This window comes from Oncorhynchus mykiss, chromosome 15, assembly GCF_057628025.1.
Source record: "Oncorhynchus mykiss isolate SJ-2025 chromosome 15, ASM5762802v1, whole genome shotgun sequence".
Classification (NCBI taxonomy): domain Eukaryota; kingdom Metazoa; phylum Chordata; class Actinopteri; order Salmoniformes; family Salmonidae; genus Oncorhynchus; species Oncorhynchus mykiss.
The window spans coordinates 21238212-21262119 of NC_143036.1; the positions used below are offsets into that span (position 1 = coordinate 21238212).

Sequence of the window (23908 nt, forward strand, 5' to 3'; positions counted from 1 at the left end):
ATGGGGTGTGTTATTTGCCATAATGTCATTTCACAGGGGGTTACGGCACTGCAAAGGCAATTATATGGATCTTTAGCAAGGCAGGTGTACTAGGCGCCTAGTCTTGAATGGATTTGGTATTATGTGGAGAAGACTAGGGTTGGTTGTTTTGCACAGGGGTACTCAACCAGGGCTCCGCAGCCCTATCCTGCAGGGGGTTCGCAAAAATATATGTGGATTTTCTTTTAAATATCGCTAGCCTCGATAGAATAAACAGATGTTGGATTACATAACCTACAGTAGAAAAGAGAATAATATACTATTTCTAATGATGTCAACTTTATTTCTCAACTCTTAATATTGAGCAAATTACACTCACTGGAGTGTCTGGCATAGGCTTTGAAAAAGCAACAGCGAATAGGCTGTCAGTACGGCAAATGCTAATGGCTGATGGTAAGTTTTCTTGGCTTGGCCAACACATGGCTAACCAGTTAAACAACTGCACTTAGCGAAAATGTGTTTGGAATTACCTTTCTAGCTAATAGGCTATGTTAGAGTTTACACTTCCTCTTCCAATTATAATGTGGGCATGTCAAAATAATGAAAAAACAATCTACCAAATCTATTCATATTAAAATGTTGATTACTTCTCATTGCCATTATCATTCACCTGATTTTTTGCTAATGCATGATGGGGGTCCCTGGGTCACTGGTTTGCCTGGGTGGGGGGGCCCTGGGTCACTGGTTTGCCTGGGTGGGGGGGCCCTGGGTCACTGGTTTGCCTGGGTGGGGGGGCCCTGGGTCACTGGTTTGCCTGGGTGGGGGGGGCCCTGGGCAAGAAAAAGTTGAACACCCTTGGTTGTTGAACAAAACAGAAACGTACGCAACTATGCAGCAAAACAGACAGGGTTGGCTTAGATTGTTAACAACATGTAAACCCTATTTTGTCTCAATTAGCACTTGTTGTCTCTCAAATACATTGTTTAAGTTGTAGCTGGCAATTTTTTGGCGTATTAGCATTGACATGAATTCAGTTAAAACACCTCAAAACAAGACATGGTATCAAAAACAAGATCAAACGAGCTGAAACAAGCCACCTACGATTCTCCACATGGCAGTTTCTTGTCATTGTTGCTAGCTATCTGACCGCTCAGAATCATAACAAAGCATGGCTTCCGGCCCCATTGATGCCCATGCATGATTTTCATGATGTTGTCAGAAAAGCCACCATCAATTTCATGGTGCACAGTTGATGCTGTATACTATGTAATGTTATACTTGACAGTATAGTTAATGTGGATAATTCCAAAGCCTCATGCCGAGTGACTCATAAAAACACCCTGGGACTATGTGGGAACCCAAATGCATTCTTCCCAGTTGAAAAGTGTGGATTTGCCATCAGTTTGTTGTTGTTCTTTTTTTGGTGACACAGTGTGATAGGCCCTCGAACCCTCCGTTACCCTGGTAATATCTCCCTTTCATTCCCTTTCATAAAAATTGTCAGCTGAGGATGGCTGAAGTTTAGTCAAAGACAGTTGGAGATCACCTCCAGGGACACACAGAAAGGGATGAGGGAGAGATGTTAGTGAAGCGCCTCGTGGCTCATAGCCCCCCGATCTGCTCAGTGACACCCCTCCCCCAGCCAGCAGGATGAATGACTGGAGCTGCTACTCCCATGCCTCCCTCGGGAGAAACCTGGCCTGCGTCCATCCTCACACACATACACACCCGCATTCAAATTGATATCCACACACACATTTGTTTGCATCACATGCATAAGGATACACTCCCACCGGGGCACAAACACATACACATACATACACAAACACACGCGTCAAAGGAGGCCTGAGCGCTATCACTGCTCTTTGTCTCCCACTGTCATTGCTGAAGGGCTACTGCATGTAAGCTACAAGACAACATGTTGTAGCAGCGTAGATCTGGACAACCACAGAGCTTCTCCTGACCTGAGGGCTTCCGTCCTTCCTTCCTACCACACAGACCTCCGAATCTGAGGGAGAGAGAGGGAAGACGGCAGGCAAGAAAGTGAAAGAGAGCAACAACTCTCTGAGATGTGGGACGCACGGACGACAGCCTTTCCCTCAAGGAGGCCGCCGTCATCTGCCTTGGCGGACACCAGCGCTAAACTCCTGTCAGGTCCCATCTTACGTCCCACTGTCCCCCGTCTCTCTCTGGCAGGACGCGCCTCTCCGAAGGGGGTCACGTCACACATAGGGACGGCAGTCACTTGTCCCCCTCTCAGGGGTGTACTGTACTGTCCTGTCCAAAGACGACCCGCTGCGGCCATTAGGGTGGCAATGTGCCTGCTAGGATTTGGACACGGTAGTGGAGAGCTCGCTTTCAAGCGCTGAAACTTCCACTGATAGATTTAGAGTAGGTAGAGACATTTTGCTGCCAGGTTTGTCTTGTGCCTCCATCTATCTAAATGTTGGGTAATGTGTACCACACATTATTTATGGTCTTCTTTATTTAATGTAAAGTACACGAGTACTGTAATTTAACATGACTATTATTGTAATATTTTTTCTCATACAGTTGAAATCTGAAATGTTTCACTAAATATTCTGTACTTTAACTTGTAATTTATTTGCTTCTGTAAAACTATCATCTCACTTCTATTTTCCCCACATTCAAATGTGCCTCCTGTGTATAGCACAAGCAAATTAATATTAATTGAATGTAACTCATTTCAAGACCTACATTTGATTCAAATAAAATATCAAATGATCAATCCTTTGTCTCAACAAAAAATCTGTTTATTTGTAAAAAATAATTTAAAAAAATAAACATTTTGATAAGATCTTTTTAAATGTCTGTTTTTCTGCCACTCTCTTAGAACAAGGACATGAGGGAAAGGCTTGTTGGAAATCTCTCCCAGGTGACTGCTTAACACATGCAGTAATTGTAAACTTCCCCCTGGCACTGTATATGTGAGTCTGTGTGTGCATGTGTGTGCTGTGCGTGAGGGTGTGTGCACGCACAGTTGCATGCATATGTACTGTATGTGCGTGTGTTTTGGCATGTACGTCTGCTTGTGTTTTTGTGTGTGTGAATATAAAGTGTGTGTGTATATGTGTGTGTGTGTTATGTGTCTATGCATGCATTGGGATTACGGTATGTTCCTCCATAGGTCCACACAGAAGGAGGTCTGACTTCTGTTTTTCCCTACACACTTCTGTTTTTGTTTTGTGTTTTTTTTCTGTCTTCTCAGGACAGGAAGCAAAAATGAATTAATAACATTTTATAGGGGCCAAATCTTTTCAGCATTTCCAGTCCTGTGAGCTAATTTGACAGCTCATGGGGTGATGCGGATTCCACTTCAGAGAGACAGGTACCCTAGGGCTAGCCAGCTGGATTGTGGATGCTTACAGATTTGGCTCTCGCTTCCTGCTGGGTGTCATCTGTCTCCTTGGTCTCGCGGTGGATAATTTTTTGTCCTTCTGACATCATGTGCCTGAGCAGTTTGTGCCTGGCAGGGCTTGTCTGTCCAGGTTGGCCATCAAAACCAGCCAGCATGCATCTAATCTGACGAGGCACCACTCCAAACACAGCCGCCCCCGAGCGCCCCCTCTGTCCCACGTCGAAAATCACGGCCCCACAAAAAACTTCTCAACCGTCAAGACCGGCCCCCGCTCCTCCGCCAACATGGTAAAGGGGTAGAAGGAGAAGTGTTTGGGGGGGGGTATTCCGCCAGGGGACTTATTTCGCTCACGCAAAGAAAATGTCCCTACTTTCTCTCCTGTGGCTGTCACTTTGATTGCCGTCGTGGTGTGGGAGGGTCTGCCTCAACAGGTTTGGGCCTCTCCCTGCCTGTTGCCGGCAGTTGACTTGGACACCGCCGCACTCGGATGAGGTAATCCTTTGGTTGGATTATAGTTGCGGTGGACGGCCCCGTGGGAGAAGTGACAGCGCAGCGGCCCGCTAATCCTGGGGACAGCCCCAAACCGGGGCCCGCTGAGAACACTAATCGTAAACGACACAATCGTTCCACTCCAAGGAGGGGCAGTTTACAAATCGCAAGACGCGGCTGACAAGGTTGCTTGGCGAAAAAAAAAACATTTCCCAAAAAGCACAAGATGACTACATATGTTGATTTTCAGGCTGTGAGCTACGTGGCTGCCGCTGCTTCATGTTGCTTGTTGCTGCCTTCCTCCACTCGGCCCCTTGCTTTCTTGGCCCTGGGAGAACATGACAGCAGGGCAGCGTCATGCTCCGCCATGCCTCCTGAAGTGCCACTATTACCAGGGCTCCAGTTATTTCCCGGGGCCTCTCTCATTCGCTGACATGGTGGAGGTGGGCAGCTCAGGAGTAGCCTTCAGGATGCAGCGAGTGGCACCAGGACCACTGACCTGAGCAGTGTGAGCTGGCTGACTGGCTGAGAGAGAGAGGAGAAGAGGGGGGCAGGTGGGTGTGTGGCAGGAGGGGCCCCCGCCCAGGCAGTGAGTAATCCCACCCATCCGACCCCTTCCACCGGCACCTGTTCAGAGCCACAGTCACTGGCACTCAGCGTGCTGTGAACGCCAAGCACCATGGTCCCTCTGGCCTTCTCCAAGGGCCCAGAGATCATGACCAGAGCCAGAGAGAGGAGGTGGAGAGAGAGTGAGGGACAGAGAGCAATGTAATGCAAAATAATTATACCCATTGGGTAATGTGAGCAGCACCGTCGTTAGGGGCTGTGTGGAGAAGAAGAAAAAAAGGAGCTGTGTTTTCTAAGCCGTCACCACGCTAACAAGCCTGATGGGTATGTTTTGTAAACCACTCATCCAGACCTCCCACAGAACACTCACCGTTTGTCTAAGGACTCAATGCTCCAGGACCTCAGCCACGTTACTGCAGTCTGAGCAAAGGAAGAGCACGGCTGTGGTTTATGAGAACAAAATTATGGGAGACAAATCAACATTCTATGGAGGGAAATTACAATTGTAGCTGATTGAATAAATTGCACATTACAAAATGTATTGCTAAATATTTATCCACATTTAAAATTGTAGGATTGTCTCATAAAACCTGTTTCACATTGTGAAAATATTTAGCATTTTTCACAACTTATTAATGAAGATTTAACATGTTATTTATTTTAGAAATATTGCAGGAAACATTGTTACAACATTTTTATTTGACTATCTTTATTATTTGACTTTCTTTAACAACTATTTGAATGCACCCCACTTTGTGTTATCTACCCTTGAAAAGCCTTGCTATTTCAGAACAGAAGTGTGCAGCGAAGAGACCACCACTGTCACTGAATTCAATTAATAGACCTGTGAGAGAGATGTGTGTATACGCATGATAAGGCTCATACAAGGGCCAATCACTTGCAAACCTTACTGGAACACAATCCTGGCAGATAATAGTGGACAAAGACAGTGCCATTTCTTGAATTTCATGTATAGCATTTACTTTTATTTTCTACTTCTACTCAAGTATGACAATTTAGTACTTTTTCCACCAAACAGTGGAGATACAGTAAAATCACGTAATGAGGTGCATTCAGTTTCACAATCCGTGCACTTTTTTATGGCTTTAGCTCAGTTCACTCATTTCTTTAGATGTGATTCAAGTGTGTTAATTCACTGTCAACTACAGAACATAAAACATTTTCATCCTTTTACATAAAGTCAATCAAAACAGAATGTACAGTTATTGGTGGAAGTACTTTTGAAATAAAAAAAATATGTATAATTCAACAACTGTAAATTATGTTTGCTTTATTTCTTCTCTAATGAGCAAATTGGCAGTGACTATTCATTTTTTATTGAATATCATGGCTCTTAGCATGTAATTACATTTTTAATCAGAACTATAATTATGTTATACTCTTAAATTCTGTTACTGTACTACATTGTATCTACATTACAATACATTACGCATATTGCGCATACTTCAAATGAAACAAGTTAATTAAATAGAGGAATAAGTATTTTTAGAGTATAACAAAATATTTTATTCATCATTTGTGAAATGCTGTGCAGTTAATCAAAATATTATTTGGCTGCACAGCTGCACATGTACATTATAAACACAACAGGGGAAAATTTTATGTCATTGTCATACTGCGTAAGTGCTGTTTTGTCCAACTTTCATGTTGTATCTGACCTTGTTTGTATGCAATCGATTTAAAATTTTCACAAATGTCAAAGATTTCTAATGCACTCTTGGTCGATGGACCCTGGAGCACTCTGCGATGGCAGTTGATCAGTCGGCACACGAACATCTCATGACTGCAATCTCTTTAATAGACGGCGATCAAAATCAATGATGCAGATAACAACTATTTATCTAAATCATGTGGTCAGGACGAGAATTAGCTCATGTCTGAAGACTTTCTTTTAAGTGGAAGTGACATTTCTGAGTAATAGCAGGCACTTATTTTCAAACAAATGTTTGACGTCTGAACATGCAAAACTAGCCCCAAACAACCCCCTTTATTAATGCATTCTAATATGTTTATGTTCTTAATGTGTTTTTTTTAGCCAGGAGTACTTGTATCTAAACAGGCCTACACTGAGAGGAGGTAATATATTTGCATTTCAATTGTTCAACGTCATGAACTTTCTATCCGAAAATAATTTACTGAACAGGGTCTCATTAACCAGACTGGACATTGTGGACATTGTTTCCACCTAGTGGCAAATTAAGGCAGCACACTTTTTTGTAAAAAACTGAAGTATTACTCTACCCAGAAGAAATAGCCTACTAAGTGATCTCAAACTTATCTTTATATTATATCTGCATGACTTTTGAAGAACAAGCCCACTAAATAATCTAGGCTAATTGTACATGTGTACATATTCATCATTTTTGGTCAGCTTTGTGAGGATACAGTGGCCCATAATATTATAGTACTTAGTTTACTGGTTGAATGGACGATGCACAAAACCAAGGGGTTGGGAGGTGTAGTGGATAATCTGTTTTTTAAAGTCCACAATTTATATTCACATATCTAGTATTTCCTGCTATGACCGACACTGCACACACAGCATAATGTTTAAATTCTAAATCCATGTGACAGCCACACACAATAAGGTATTACTTGATGAAATCCTTCAAAATGATAGCCAATCCCTATAATTACTACTGTCATCAGCTAGAATGGGGTGGCGTTATGTGTGTATTTTACGGATTTAAATGGATCATCTCTCTTTGCTAACATACACTTCAATTCATTGAACTGTATGCAGAGAATTCCCTTATAAAGCCACACCATAGCGCAAGACTGCAGTCTGCAGTCCTGACTCATATGCAAGACCTCTATCCTCCATCATTATCATTGCATTGCCTTGGAATAAATTACAATTAATCAATGACAATAAAGCAATTTAAACGCCTCATCTCTCACACACACACACACACACACACACACACACGTACGTACGCGCAGACGCACAGAGGGAGGAGAGAGAGCGATCATAAACCATTGGTGATAGAAATTTTCTGCTAAATATGTAGGCTACACCTACAGTTTATACATGTATTATAGTGACGACTGATGATGAGTCTGTACTGTACCTACTGTACAGGTACCTCAGAATTTACCTCATGTAAGTGTGGCCCCCGTTTTGGGAGGTTTGGTTTGAGCCAAGACCTTGTACCCGGAAGTAGTTCGAGAATTTGTATCAGCTGACTTTAAATCAGCTGACAACAGTTACAGTTTTGGTTTTTGCTAGAATATATTTAAGCTACGCTGGAGCTAAATATTTGCAAATTCGCATATGATAAATTGCATGTAAATATCTACCTTGTCGAAAATAGGTTGAAAGCTATCTTAGCAAGCTCATTCTATCCTAACCAACTGCTAAACAAAGCATTTCACGTGTTGTCGAGGTTTAAAGTAACTATTTGATTTTTGTGTATTAACGCGTAACTATGGACAAGATAGCCAAAGGTGAGTTCATTATCGTGTTACAATTATTATTAATTGTAGAAAACTCGCTAGCTAGCCTGCACAACTCGAGAGAGTCATGTGTTGTAGTATTAACGCATACAATTTGCAGCCTCTAGCCTGGTCCCAGATCTGTTTTAGGCAGCTTCACCTGGGGTGTAATCCATTACCCAGAACAGTTACAAAACGTCCTATTTGCAACAAAAACTAGCGTTTCTATTGGACAAATGCAGGTAAGTCCCGCCCTGTTTGCTGAACCTGGCCAATAGAAACGCTAGTTTTCTGAGTAAGTATTACTTTTCCTTATCTAGATTTCCTTTACCCCCCCCCTCCAATCAATTCAGGCCTAAATTGACATCGGGTTAATAGGAATTCAGATTATTTTACTGTAAAGTATTCATATGTGAAAATATTTCATTATTTTCTCCGGGGACACTTCATGAATTCCTTGGGATGAAATTGAATTAACCCCAGTTTTGACTGCAAGCCCTAGAATTAAGTTTCAATATATATGACATTAGCAATTGCTCAACATGACAAGATTGTATGGTTTGTGTCTCCCATTAGATGTTGGTGATATTCAGTCCAGGCTAATAGACCATAGGCCTGTCATACAAGGGGAGATCCGCTACTTTGTGAGAGAATTTGAGGTAAATATTCAGCTTGGAAAGATGCACCGTAACATAATGGTGCATACAATGTGATTTTATTAATTGTAATTTGATATTTGTTAACATATACTTCTTTGTGATTTTGAAGGAGAAACGTGGATTCAGAGAGAGCCGTTTGCTGGACAACCTGAACAAAATGGTAGTGGAGACCAACGAGCAGATGTTGCCCAAGTGTTCAGAACACATGCATCAACACCTCTTTGAGGCTCTCACCCGACGTAAGCCTCTCTTCCTTACCTAGACGGCATGTATTTCAATTGCTAGCAGCTGCAGTTGTCATATCGAGTGATTTGAGTTATTATATTGTTTTATTTAATTTTATTAGGATCACCATTCGCTAACGCAATGACGACAGCAAGTCTTCCTGGGGTCCCAAACATAACGAAAAATACGTATTACATTCATGTGTCACAGAATTTCAACTGCATTGTATTATTTCAACTACTTTTCTGTTAAGGCCAGAAAGTAGTTGAATGTAACATTTGTTCATTGTGTTTTCTTACAGTGGAGGCTGCGAATCACATGTCACAGAGGATCCAGCAGAGGGCGCTAGAAGCACAGCAGGTAAAGATGCATGCTCTCCTCAAAAGAATTACCAATGTTATTTAACCATTGACAGTCATTTACATTCAGGCAATGATTGTGACAACAGACCAGAGTTGTGGTCATTTGGCACTAAACAGGAGAATTGAGTACCACCTAAATCTCTCCAACAAGTGTGTTTTCATTTTGTTTAATTGGAAAATGTTTTGTGTCGAGCCTAACCCAGATCATTGTGTGTTGTGCACCTCAGAGCACCCAGCTGCAGGTGACCATAGACAGACGGAAGGAAGACTGGGATGAGTTTCTGAAGGAGCAGCAGCGTCTGAAGGAGGAGGTGGACGAGGAGCACGCCAAGGCTGTCGGACGTCTCAGCGTCATGTACAGCGAGATGAAGAAGGATCTGGCCAAGTTCTCCCGCTTCTGATCCTCTGTGTGTACGTCCGCGTGTGTCTGTACCACAGGAGGTTGGTGGCACCTTAATTGGGGCGGACGGGCTCGTAGTAATGGCTGGAGCGGTATAGGTGGAATGGTATCAAATACATGTTTGGTGCCATTCCATTCACTCCGTTCTGGCCATTACTATGAGCTGTCCTCCCCTCAGCAGCCTCCTGTGGTCTGTATGCTTGTGTGAAATGAAGGTATTGCCTTTGGTTGATGCGGTACATAGTCATTGGCACTAACAGAGGATTTCTGAGCACTAGTGCTGCACAAAAGTCCACATTTTCCAGATCACAAATAAAAGTGTGATTAACAACGTGGCATTTTCACAGGCCATCAAAATCAACATTTTCTGTCCTAAGCACATGGAATATGTAATCTTATGGAAAATGTCATTTTTAAACTAGCAATAGCATGATTTTTCCTTGGCTGTGAAGCTATTAACATCTTGAGATTTTTTTATGGAATCATACTTTGAGGTGTGGATAGATGTGTTTGCCTTTAGCTGTATAAGAAAATAAACTGGGATTTGGCTCTGAGGTGAGATATTTTAAAGCTACGTGCGAGTGAAAATGTTTCATGTCAGAAGCGCTACTCAAAGCTGGGTCAACATCTCAAACTTTACTCACTAAGCAGTTTCCCCAACTAGGCATCCCTCACCAACTCTTCAGAATAGAGTACAGTCAACCTCTGACATCAAGTACAACAATCAACCTCTCAAAAGACATGAATCAAAAATGGCTTCACTGAAGCCAGCTCAATTTGTCAATTGCTGACATGATTTAGTGGTGTTTCCCCAGGCTTGTTATGTACCCTTGTTAAATAGAGAGGCACTTTGTGAAGTTTTATTTGTCTTATGTACGAAATACACATTGTATACATCGTCCAATGAATGCTTACTTGCAGGTTCCTACTCGACAGTGCAAGTGTTGTGTTTAGAGAAAGTATTTTCACTGGACAATGGCAGGCTGTTTAGACTGATGGAGGGATGGACACCCTGACACATTCCTGACCTCCTGGGAATAGGATATATCTCTGTTGGAAAGTGACAGAATAAGTATTTAAAATGGCTCTCAACACAGAATGGACCCCTTACTCAAGACTCCATTGTTGTGTGGGGGGGTGCTGACCTCATCAATCAGTATAAGTCAAATAAAGTGTTGCTAAACTCGGCATGGCTCAAGTGTGGATTCTTTCTCTCAACACGAATGTATACTACGTAGTTCAGCCATGTATTTTGACACATCTGTTAGACGGGCTCAAACAGCTAGGTATCCCATTTCAGGGAAGTCACAGTCTTTTCCACTTCGCTCGCGCTGACCAGCAATGGCGCTGCTGCTGTCCGGTTGCACTGGGTCGCCCTCTGGGAGTGATTGGCGTCAGGGCGGGCACCCTGGCCGTTGTGTCATCAGAGATCAGAGAGAGCACGCCCGTGCCAGCAGATGTTGTGCAGCCAAGGGAGAACACTCACTCCCCTCCCCAGTTGGCCAAAGCCAGACAGCCCATCACCACTTAATGAGGAGTGACAATCTGGAAACGCAGCCCACCTCCACCAACAAGGCACCTTTCATCTGGCCCTGTGTATTTTTTCGGTTTAGATCGAGAGCGGGAGAAAAAAACTTCCCGGATATATTCCAAAAGGTCAACAAAGTCAGTGTTAGCTATTCAAGAGAAAGTACTCTAAGCCCTTCGCCCCTATTAAGTCCTCCGCTGTTGTGAGAAGCTGATGCACCATTAACTTTAGTTTGGAGGATGTCTCACTGTACCAAGCAGACGTCCACTCAGGTCAATGACCTTTGAGACAGGGATCGAGGTGATGGTGGACATTGAAGTCAATGGAAAGCCCCCTGGCCTGTGGCGGTTCGTACAGGATGTGCCCCCAGAGCGTGCGCTTCCCGTCTCAGCCTTCCCTGATAGACTCGCCGTTCCGGGAAGATGAGTGTGGCGCAAGTCGGGCACCGGCTGACACCAGCTTTATCGTCCCTCTGGCCCACCGCCGCGTGCCTCAGGAACCAAGGCTTGTTTTTCGTCTCCTCTGTCTATCGGAGCCATTGTGTTCTTCCTGTTATGGAAAAAGCGCAGCGATCCCAGTCGAGGAGCTGGCTGCAGTTCCCAGCCAACATAAATCGTCAGGGTAAAAGCACCCGGAGACCGGCAGTCCTGACTATGGAGAAACAGATTAGGAAATGTATGATCTTAGCCTGCCTCGGTTTCTCCAAAACAAAAAAGGGGCCACATCCATTGAAATGGCATGGATGGTGTGTGTTTCAGGATGAGTCTGGAGTGGAATGGAAAGATATTCCCTCACCCCTGAAATCACAGTCTGTGCTTTCTTATTGAATATACCTAATATAACCCATGTGTATTAGGATAGTCTCTCGGCTCACTGCTTTTATCACCTCCACTCCTCTCTGAAGTGGAGATCAAAGAGGTGAGTGCTATAGCTGTTTCAGTCTGCAGCCTGCTCTACTTGTCCCCGACTCGCAGTGTTCTCACACATTCAGGACCAATAAACCCTAACTGGACTGCTGCTTCTGAAAGCCCGACAGGGGCCTTTGGCAGTACCCCGTGTGCACTTTTCAACTTAGTCGATGAGGGCTGAAAAGGGAAACAATTTTAAGTCAGCGATGGAACAATGTGAAGTGGAGGGCATTCATTTACAGAAGCATTCATTACAACAGCCCCTGAGATTTAGCCTCCATACACCCACTCCCCTGCATTGTATCACATAATAGGCCTTTCACTCAATTACTGTGGGGTCCAAATGAAAATGGCAATGAACAATTGGGTGTGCTTCCCAGTTAATAACCTAGTATTACAACACCACAGGGAGCTGGTGGATGGGTCCTGTGTGGACGCTGAAGTAGGTGGTAATATGAATTCTTTGGCAGTGGCAAATGTTCACCCTGAGAATTGCTAAGTGGGGAAAATAAGCTTATAAGAACTGCAGCATAATGAATTATGACATTTGAAAAAATCAGAGGGGAAGCATGGTTATCCTCATACACTGCCCGTTTCTAAAATGAGAACGAGGTGGCGTCTAAAAGCAATTAGAAAGGGATTCAAATGGAATTCCTTCTTCAACAAATAAGTTCACTATACGTTTTTTGCCATGTACTGTACCACCAAGGTCAAATCGTCTCTGAGGCACGTGGGTGTTTTTGGTCTGTTTGGGCACAGCCTTGCGCTACTAGTCCCTGCCAAGTCCAAGAAACCCAGATGAGGGCCAGCAACAACAAACACCTTCCTCATTCAATCACGGCCAGAACAATGGTCAGAAAGGACGCAGAGAATGGCTTGTCATCACAGCCTGGCCTCTGCAGGGAACCTGCCGCTTGTTGTCGTCTAGAAGTTGTGGAATGTCTGGATCCTTTGCCAATTACATACCTCTACAGTTTATTTTTTAAATTTTATATACCATGTACTATTTACAAATAATAACTATTTTAAAGGTTTCCGTCACTCCCAACGTCTAACCAATGTTGGTTCCACATATTTTTGTCTGGCAGGCTATCAGGTCATCTCCCATGGCCGGAAATTGTCCTGGTATTCCTCTTTTACATCCTACTCTGTGTCATTTGGAATGACGACAGGAAGGGGGGAAAAACTGTTATGATTCCTCTATCTCCCTGTAAGTTCATTGATAAGAGGTTATCTGTGTGCTTTCAGGGGACAGTGGAGACCTATGGTTGTTATCAGACGGTGTTTTTAGACTTCTGCTCATTGTTGGCCAACAGGTAATGGATAAGGTTTTAATGAACACAATAACAGTCTACAAGCTACAGTCACAACACAGAGGAATGTGAGTATTAATTCTGAGATATTTGAGAATGCCTCTCAATCAAAGCTTTGCCAAACATTGTTAGACCACAATAGCCTCAGTCATATAACGATAACCCTGTCAATGAACACAAGTGTGGCCTGAAAAGAACAACCTTTTTTTAACAAGGGGCAAAAAAGACTGCAGTATCTAACTCCTGTTTAAATCCCTCCAGAGCAGGTAGTAGCTGGGTGAACAACAATTCAGTACACCAATACATTCAATTAGGGAATGTAGGGATAAGCTGAATCTCTTTACCTTACTTTACCTAAACTCAGTGCCAGCTTGTGGTACGCTGAATTTACATTCTCCCTTGAAAATGTTTCCCATTTTGACATTGGGAAATAAAGGAAATGATTTAATGGAATCAATTGGTAAACGATCATGGGAAAGCCATTCCTCAACCCTTTTATCAGTTATTTATTGCTCGTTGTTGGCATATTGATGATTTCACAAAATAATTCAGCGAACAGAGATGTAATAGCTGGACACAATATAAAGAATGATTCAGGAGCCACGGTCCAGTCAGCCTTTCTTAAGGTGAGTGAAGTAGCAGGGACGGCAGGAAAACTCCATGATAACCTACCCTCTCTCGGTTCCTCTCTGTGGTCAAATTCCATCCCACGAATCATCTGTGGATGACAGAGTGCTGTACTGCTCTCATCTCCTCAACATGAACCTCTCCAAACGTAGGAGGGCTCTATTTTTCCCAGGCACACACCATACATTATACTGGGAATGGTTCCCAGTCGGCCTTTTCTTTTTAATCTTTGAAATCTCTTTTATGTATGTATTTTCCTTTTGACATCAGGCCTTTTCATTTTGGTTATGAATTATAAGATAATAACTGGTCAAGCTCAGGCCCATGAATAGATTCTTTTCAACCCTTATATTGGAACCACTCCCTCCAGGTGAGCCATCATTGAGTAGCCCTTTCCTTTAAACAGAAGGCTCTGGCATGAAATCTCTAAAGCACATCCAATATCCAACCTGAAACAAGCCCTGAAACCCAATAAATCAATCAATTGCATTTTATAAGATGGTGTGTTACCCATTCAGGAAATGGAGGATTCCTGCTGCTGCTTAGCCACCGTGTATCATGTTGAGTATGCGACTGACAGCACAATGAGTGTGTGTGCTGTGTGTGTGTTTACAATGAAAGTGTATGCGTGCAATTGTGCATGCATGTCTGTGTGTGGCACAGCTCCAGACAACAGAACCCTGTGTCTGAGTCAGTCTCCCATCCTCGCTGCTCTGGGGAGGCCCAGGCCAGGGCCAGTATCTTGGCAGAGGAATGTAAGGGAGTGGGCTTTTCCAATAAAGGCAACTCTCTTTCAGGGCCCTGTGACGGCCTGCGCTTTAGTTTTCATCCTCTCCCTCCCTGAACCCAAGTGGGCCGCTTCATCTCAGGCCGATCCTCAGCCCCTAATGGCTTTACCTTGAGGTACAGAGGCCTGGAGCTAAATGCAGCATTACTCACCTCCTGCCTGGCCATGTTAACTGCGCAGCGCTCTGGCCTCTGTCTCTGACCAACCGGCATCATAATGTCAGAACTTTGTTGTTGTGGAGTCACTTTGGAATAGTTCATCTTGACATGAACACAATTTAAGCAGGGGAAGAATAACTTTTATTGATACATTGCTTGTTCAATTCAGCTTTCTGTATTTGTCATCCATTCTAACCATATGTTAGCCTGCACTTTGTATGACGTAGCATTTTAAAAACACACCAAAAATATCGGACCCTGGCAGCACTTGTTTTCCAGGGTCGATTTTCTCTATAAATCTAAACTTACACTCAATACGATATACCCTGTTGTATTGTTGAGGGCTTACAAGCCTGTCAGCAGCAGTTGTGTGGGGCTGCAGCCGGCAGCAGGGCTGAGTCCTTTAGCAGGAGCATAGAGAGGGAGGTGGAGAGACGGCTGACCTTGGACCACATCAAAGGAGCCAGTGAGTAGTAGCCCTGAGCAGAGCCTCCCTCCCAGCACCTGTTCCTGCCCTGCCGGCCAAGTCAAACACATTATCCCACCAGCCACGCAGCTTAATGGCTTCTGTGGGGACCGCGCGAGTGGAGGGCCATCCAGGGCTGCCTGAACGCATGGTACCCAGGTACAGGACATACACACACACACAGTACACACTTTCTTATAACACGCACACACAGAGACAAACACACATACAGTACACAACACACTTACACTCTCTCACATACAATAACATGCATGGACACACGGTCACATGCATAAACGCACCTGGTCTCAGCCTAAGAGGAAAGCCCTCGCTTTCCTATTCTGTTGCACAGTGCTCTGGGGAGGAGAGTGTGGTTATGCTTGGACTGGGATCAATATTGAGCAGAGAACAAATCATCCTAAGAAAAACGGTAAACATCTGTTTTGAGACTTGGCCACCTCTCGTTGGCAATGTCAGGCTTACTTCAACAAGGCTGGGCCCTTTTTTCCATGAGCAAGTGACAACATCTGCAATTTATTTTTAAAAGGAAAATAAAAACAAACCTTGACGCAATGTAAGGCTTGCTTAAATGTCTTGCAGTATGTCTAAACAGAATCAAGGGTGGGGGCAATTTGGTTGTTTCTCTGGGTGGCAGGTGAATGTCAGTGATCATCATTACATTTACAGCACTCTGCCTATGATATATTGACTGTTGGAAGATGCCCTGAGACAGGACCATTTAGGTACAAGACCTTGTATCAGCTGCATGTTTGTACTCTGACAATGATATTTTGATAACCAGACCACACGCATTCAAATAAAAGTAGCTTCTTTTAAATAAAGTTGAGGACCTCCATGCCTCATGTATCTAATTATTGTTATGGCCTCTGTCTAAAAGTGGACCTTATGACACAGGTGGACACTTACCCTGTTACCATGGAGTCCTGGTTCAAGCCCTGTCCTGACTTTTGTCTCAATGGCCACAATAACATTGAATGTTTATCTCACCAAACAGCCTATGCCCCATCTGGCTGGGTTGCCATGATGGCCGGCTCCCTGCTGTGGCACCTATGGGCAGAGGTGTGGTGATAGACTTTGCAGCTTGGCCGCTCTGCTTGCTCAATCTCAGCATCCAGCCACAGGGGAGCCTGAGATCTGGCAACCACCAGAGTTCCTGCAGGTCTGTACTGGCCCCGACGCTCCTGATGGCTTTTCCAGCAGGAAGACGAGGCTTAACGTTTTTTTTTGGGGGTGGGGGGACTATTGGCCAGCCAGCGTCTGTGAGAGGCAGCACCGGCAGAGGGTCCTGTCACCAGGGCTCAGAATGCGCCTCATATGATTGTTGAACAAGGAGCCGCGTCCATATTTTTTACAGATGTGGTGAGACATGGCAATGCAGCAAGTGAAGGCTCATGGAATCAGCCAGGAGAGCTTGTTCTGTTCTGTTGCTTCCCCTCCGCAGTTAACCAAACCCTGTTACCACGGTTATACCCTGTGACCAAACCCTGTTACCACGGTTATAGCTGCAGAATGTTCCCACTGGGCACACACCGGTTGAATCAACGTTGTTTCCACGTCATTTCAATGAACTTATGTTGAACCAATGCGGAATAGACGTTGAATTGACGTCTGTGTCCAGTGGGTTGTGATTACGCCAGGTCATCAAGTTGCAGTTTTCACAACAATTGATCATATAAGATGTAAAAGCAACAGTGGCTGTCCTGAGTTGTCTGCATGTAGATTATTCTATATTGTGATCCCCTAACTGCAGGTCCCTCAACTGTCCTGTACACAACCTGCAGATTGTCATGTCCACCGGGGGAGTCACTGACCCGTTAACCCGACCCAACTACAAGGTTGGAAAAACGGTGATAATTTCAACAGATACCTCAGGAGACCTGCATTTGGATTAGCCATTGAGCAGAGGTAGAACATAAAAACACTGTGATACAATGGCCATCGCCATGGAGACCGACCTCAACCGTGTGTGTCCATCCATCCCAGATTTCCAGATGAAAGGCTCGGCTGCATGGGATTTTTCCGTAACCGTTCTGTTGGTGTGGGAGGCCTTTTCCCATGGAAGGTGGCTGGTGTAGCGGCTAGCCTGTGAATGACATCCGTTCCTCTCGATTGATCGCTTCCTGTATCCCCAAACGCCATGTGAAATAGGCGGATATGATCGCTTCCTGTATCCCCAAACGCCATGTGAAATAGGCGGATATGATCGCTTCTTCATATTCTCAGAAAACATATGTAGACTTACTATTGTCTAACTTCCTCAGTGATTTGCTTTATATTCAAGTAATCCTCAAGAAGCTGTGCTGCGGGTTGAAATATATAAAACGACTGTGCCGCTTAAGTATTGTACCTTACCAACCAATTTGTTCAATGTAGTCCTGGTGTGGATTGAAGATCGGAATTATTACAATATAATCAGGAAACAAATGTAACTGTTGAAGATGATCCTGACCTTGTTATAGTGTTGTGTAAGGCTTAGCCCAGGGGAAAAAATGATATGCTAGTATTTTCTTTTTCTTACATGTTTCCAAAACCCAGCTACTGATTTTGATTTAATAAGGCCTGCTGTTCTCGTTGTGCATGTTGAATCTGAAACATTCTAAACATAGACTGGAACTTGAGAGTGAAACTCTAAAATGTAATCCACAGCTGTGAAGTAAGACGTCTACTGGGTTATGTAATGGGATCTTAAGCACTTACAAATTCATAACATATTATACGAATTGGAATTCGTAACATATCATACGAATTGCAAAATTGCAGGATGTACTGTAACGTTTCATATGAAATGGATGACGTTGTGCACAATTTTGGTAGGCCCGTTTTGGCTCCTGAGCGCTACTTTCAAAACTACTGGCTGAAATTAGACCAAAATGCTGCTGCATCACTTTAACCTGGTTGTTTTGATCAAGATATAAATTCTAAGGTATGGTTTAGCAATTGTGGATGGGGGAAACATATCACAAAATAGCTAAAAGAGATCCAGATTATTCTACATTCTTACAACTACACTACAACTAAAATATAAAAAGTCAAGGGGTCTGAATACTTTCCGAACCGTATACTGAACAAAAATAGAACCCAACATGGGACCAACACTTTACATATTTCATGAGCTGAAATAAAATATCCTAGAAATGTTCCATATGCACAAAAAGCTTATTTCCATAAAACAAAATCACAAATTTGTTTACATCCCTATTAGTGAGCATTTCTCATTTGAAAAGATAATCCATCCACCTGACAGGTGTGGTATATCAAGAAGCTGATTAAACAGCATGATCATTACACAGGTGCACCTTGTGCTGGGGAACAATAAAAGGCCACTCTAAAATGTGCAATTTTGTCACGCAACACAATGCCACAGATGTCTCAAGTTTTGAGGGAGCGTGCAATTGGCATGCTGACTGCAGGAATATCCACCAGAGCTATTGCCAGAGAATTCTCTACCATAAGCTGCCTCCAATGTTGTGTATGGCATCGTGTGGGCGAGCGGTGTGCTGATGTCAATGTTGTGAACAGAGTACCCCATGGTGACGGTGGGGTTATGGTATGGACAGGCATAAGCTACGAACAACGAACACAATTGCATTTTATCGATGGCAATTTGAATGTACAGAGATACCGTGACAAGATCGTGAGGCCCATTGTTGTGCGATTCATCCTCCGCCATCACCTTATGTTTCATCATGATAATGCACGGCCCCGTGTCGCAAGGATCTGTACACAATTCCTGAAAGCTGAAAATGTCCCAGTACTTCCATGGCCTGCATACTCACCAGACATGTCACCCATTGAGCATGTTTGGGATGCTCTGTACAACAGCGATTTCCAGTTCCCGCCAATATCCAGCAATTTAGCACAGCCTTTGAAAAGGAGTGGGACAACATTCCACAGGCCACAAATCAACAGCCTGATCAACAACCTGATCTGGTCACACCAGATCCTAAATGGTTTTCTGATCCACGCCCCTACATTTATTTTAAGGTATCTATCTGTATTCCCAGTCATGAAATCCATAGATTAGGGCCTAATGAATTTACTTGAATTGACTAATTTCCTTATATGAACTGTAACTCAGTAAAATCTTTGAAATTGTTGCATTAATATTTTTGGTTGGTATAGCTGAGTAGGCCTTTTTTGTTTGACTTATATTCTTCAACCTTGGTAGACAGAAATCTGACTGCCATTAATTTGGTCCTCACTCTCCTCCTCTCTTTCAGTCTCCCACTCTCTCGCTCTACCACCTGCCGACTTCTGCACTCTTGAGCACCAACTTCAGGCAATTAAGAAAATAAACAGCACGTCCTAGGGTCCCTGTGGACCATTCATCTACTTTTGCTATTACAGCACATATAGTTGGCCTGGCAAGCTGCTGATTGTCAACAATGGGTAACCAGTAGACACTGGAACTATGTGGCCTCCGTTGTGAGAGGCATGCGTAAATGTGTCAGCTACAATTTAGTCACATTTACCCTCAGTATGGCATGTTGAGATGAAGCTGTTGAGATTAATTGTGAAATGTGGATACTGGTGACCATGGTAACAACAGAACACCCATGGTAGATTTGGCTCTAGATGTTATTTATCATGTGTGGAAGTCAAAGAAAATATATCATATTATTTTGCACCTCCTGTTAGCTGTAAAGGCAGAGGTTTCAATGAGCAGGGAGGGATTGGAGTTTGATAGGATGGCGAGAGCTCTGAGCTAGTGCGTATATTCAGACCTTTTCTGATAAAAAAATATCTAATAAGCACTTCTGTGTGTAACATTTCAAAGAATACTGAAACCTGACAAATAATGATATGTAAGCACATTGGGCAAGATTAGAGGTAGACTTGGTGGTGATGGTGTGTGTGTGGGGGGGTGTCACTCAGCCCTGTGATTTTGTTAGATCTTGCTCTCTGTCTGCACATCAACAAAGTTGTTCACCACCAAGCATTTTATGAAGCTGTTCTCTCTGAACGGGAGGGATGCTTGGGTTTGAGGCCAGAGTTTGAAGTTCAACTCTAGTCAACCTTGAGGCCAAAGTGGCATCATGCATCTCTGTGGGAAGAGTCTGTTACGTTGCTGTCCCATAAATGGACCCAGTCCATGTCGAATGGTGGAATTTTAATGTTCGCCCTGAGAATGGCAGGTCACAGTCAATCCCTTGACACAGGTCACCTCCAACCAGTGACCCCCAGTTTAACCAAACCCAGAACACTTTCTAAACATCTCCTCCAGTAACATGTCTGAAAGCAGACCCTGGCACCGGTATAAATATTGTTTCACTGTAGACCAGTGGTTCCTAAACATTTTTGGAGCTGTGATCCATCTAAAGCTTAAGGACTTTTCTTGTGACCTTCCTCCATGAAAAAAATAACATTGTTTCTGACCAGGAACGAGTTGGAATCTGCTACCAAAAAGTTGCTAGCAATGGTGATATACAGCACACCAGCATCTTAATAGAGACAAATATAAAACATTACAAAATACAGTATCTGTAACCTGGTTACAATAGCCAACTCTTATCATTGTCATGCCATACGACATGGCTGAAGCACAAACAGCACTGAACCTCTAGGCTAGAGTATGTGCATCTGTTGTCTAGCTAAGAAACCAACCCAGGGGCCTGCACTGCGAGTTGATGAAGTCTTTCTGTGACAGGGTGGAAATAGTTTGTCCAGCCAAAGACTTGTCAGTCCTGGGAGGCAGTGCACTAAATACCTTGGGAATGGAGCTCAGATTTATAGCTCTGTAACCATTGCACAGCACTACAGCCCCCAAGGGAGGGACCATATAGCCTAAGCAATAAAGTGGATTCATTAATAGGTCTAAATGTTCTCACTCTCAGGCATCATTTCCAGTGGTGATGAAGAGGTAGGCAACCTTTACTCATATCTGACCATCAGTTTGGGAGACCAACTGGCTATTACTCATCACAACCGAGTATGATCCAACACCTCCGTCTTAGATGTTTTATTTTGTGGAAAGCAAGCCGTAATGGTATATTCTCTCTGCCACAAATCCTTTTCCACAACATTGAGAATATTGTTCTTTTTTCGCTGATTTCTTCAAGGATTTATGAAACTTGCACACCAAGGGGCCAAGCTTGTTCCAGGAACAGGACAGAGCTAGGTGTGAGGGAAAGTTGTGCTGGCTGCCAAGGAGTTGCAGTCAACCAGAACATGCCAAAGACCATTTGAAAGTGACTAATTTGGTTTTTCTAAAGACCTGTTGGAGGTGAAATATGTGTCCCCTAATCTAGGCTACTGACAGCTGTCATGCTGAGGTTTCTACACATTTAATGGGACGATTTTGGATATTGTTGGCAGGGTTATTTGAAAACTATTGTACTGTATTTCATGAGTCCACTTCAAAGAGCTCTCACAATGGAAAACTATACAAAACAATAAATCTTATGGACATCCCTTTGTCTGAAAGACCTCAACTGTAATTTTGCAGGATAAAATGTAATTCTAACATTCTGAATTTGGGTGAAAGAGAGAACTTTGAAAGAACAACCTGTTTGTTACAAGTGACCTAGTTTAACAAACCAACATGTACCTCTGAATTATATGCATAGAACATCTATGTAGAAGGCGTATACCAAGTCACAAAAAAATGACCAATGTGACTAGGGAAACAAATGTGGTCCATTTCCTCAAAATGGTATTCCATTGTTCTATGTATCGAAATGGCTCAGGAGAGGAAGGCCTCTCATTTCATTTCCTGTTCTCACGTATAAATAATCCTCCTCAGAATGATTTTCGCTTGCTTCCCATGACGGTATTAATAAATATAGCATGGCACAAACAGTGTAAAACAGTAACTGGGACAATTCTGTGAAATATTGGAATATTTGGACAAATTAGAACTTAACATTTACACTAAGTGTACAAAACATTAGCAACACCTGCTCTTTCCATGACAGACTGACCAGGTGAAAGCTATAATCCCTTATTGATGTCACCTGTTAAATCCACTTCAATCAGTGTAGATGAAGGTGAGACGACAGGTTAAAAATTATTTTTAAGCCTTGAGACATGGATTATGTATGTGTGCCATTCAGACGGTGAATGGGCAAGACAAAATATTTAAGTGCCTTTGAACGGGGTATTGTAGTAGTAGTTGCCAGGCGCACCGGTTTGTGTCAAGAACTGTAACGCTGCTGGGTTTTTCACGCTTAACAGTTTTCCGTGTGTATCAGGAATGGTCCACCACCCAAAAGACATCCAGCCAACTTGACACATCCGTGGGAAGCATTGGAGACAACATGGGCCAGCATCCCTGTGGAACGCTGTCGACACCGACACCTTGTAGAATCCATGCCCCAACTAATTTAGACTGTTCCTAGTGCAAAAGGGGGTGCAACTCAATATTAAGAAGGTGTTCCTATTGTTTTGTACACTGTGTATAGTCTTTTAGGCAACTTGTTCTAAAACATGTACCCCACACATACAATTATCTGTAAGGTTCCCCAGTCAAGCAGGGAATTTCAAACACAAAGACCAGGGAGGTTTTCAAATGCATTGCAAAGAAGGGCACGTATTTGTAGATGGGTAAAAATAAAAGAAACAGACATTGACTATCCCTTTGAGCATGGTGAAGTTATTAATTACACTTTGGATGGTGTATCAATACACCCAGTCACTACAAAGACACAGGCGTCCTTCTTAATCTTAGTTGCCGGAGAGGAAGGAAACCGCTCAGGGATTTCACCATAAGGCCAGTTACCTAGTTTATTGGCTGTGATAGGAGAAAGGATGGCTCAATATAATTGTAATTACTCCACAATACTAAATCACAGTGATACAAAATAAAAAATATTCCAAACATGCATCCTGTTTGCAATAAAGCAATAAAGTAAAACTGAAGAAATGAACTTTATGTCCTGAATACAAAGGGTTAAGTTTGGGGCAAATCCAACACACATCACTGAGTACCACTCTCCATATTTTCAAACATGGTGGTGGCTGCATCATGTTATGGGTATGCTTGTCATTGGCAAGGACTACAGAGTTTTTTATGATAAAAAATAAACAGAATAGAGTTAAGCACAGGCAAAATCCTAGAGGACAGCATGGTTCAATTTGCTTTCCAACAGACACTGGGAGACAAATTCACCTTTCAAATTCACCTTTCAGCAGGACAATAACCTAAAACACAAGGCCAAATGCACACTGGACTTGCTTACCAAGATGATATTGAATATTCCTGAGTGGCCTAGTTACCGTTTTTACTTAAATCGGCATGAAAATCTATGACAAGACTTGAGAATGGCTGTCTAGCAATGTCAACAAACAACTTGACAGAGCTTGAAGAATTGTTTAAATAATAATGTGAAAATATTGTACAACAAAGGTGTGCAACTCTCTTAAAAACGTATCCAGAAAGACTATTCGCTGCCAAAGAAGTTTCTAACATGCATTGACTCATATGTGAGTACGTATGTAAATTAGATATTTCTGTCTATCATTTTTAATACATTTCCTAAGATTTCTCAAAACATATTTTCACTTTGTCATTATGGGTTATTGTGTGTAGATGGGTGAGAGAAGAAAAAAATATTTAATCTATTTTGAATTCAGGCTGTAACACAAC

At 43.0% G+C, this 23908-nt stretch overlaps 1 protein-coding gene across 2 annotated transcripts; it reads left to right on the top strand.

Moving 5' to 3' along the window:
• The first annotated feature begins 7366 nt into the window (after nucleotides 1-7366).
• On the top strand, nucleotides 7367-10704 carry bloc1s5 (biogenesis of lysosomal organelles complex 1 subunit 5). Of its 2 annotated transcripts, none has more exons than XM_090199551.1 (5): nucleotides 7367-7538; nucleotides 8447-8529; nucleotides 8639-8768; nucleotides 9056-9114; nucleotides 9344-10704. In XM_090199551.1, the coding sequence occupies exons 1-5, from the start codon at nucleotides 7487-7489 to the stop codon at nucleotides 9515-9517; spliced, it is 498 nt and encodes a 165-aa protein (XP_090055677.1). In that variant the 5' UTR covers nucleotides 7367-7486; the 3' UTR covers nucleotides 9518-10704. The 2 variants fall into 2 exon arrangements, with proteins under 2 accessions (XP_090055677.1, XP_036799931.1); XM_036944036.2 differs by having other exon boundaries at nucleotides 7479-7882.
• The last annotated feature ends 13204 nt before the right edge of the window (nucleotides 10705-23908 follow it).

Excerpts from the sequence above, each read along its gene's own strand:
- bloc1s5 (XM_090199551.1), top strand. The coding sequence starts at position 7,487 with ATGATGAGTCTGTACTGTACCTACTGTACAGGTACCTCAGAATTTACC. Across the intron at positions 8,530-8,638 it reads ACTTTGTGAGAGAATTTGAG|GAGAAACGTGGATTCAGAGA; the intron begins GTAAATATTCAG and ends GTGATTTTGAAG. Across the intron at positions 9,115-9,343 it reads GGGCGCTAGAAGCACAGCAG|AGCACCCAGCTGCAGGTGAC; the intron begins GTAAAGATGCAT and ends TGTGCACCTCAG.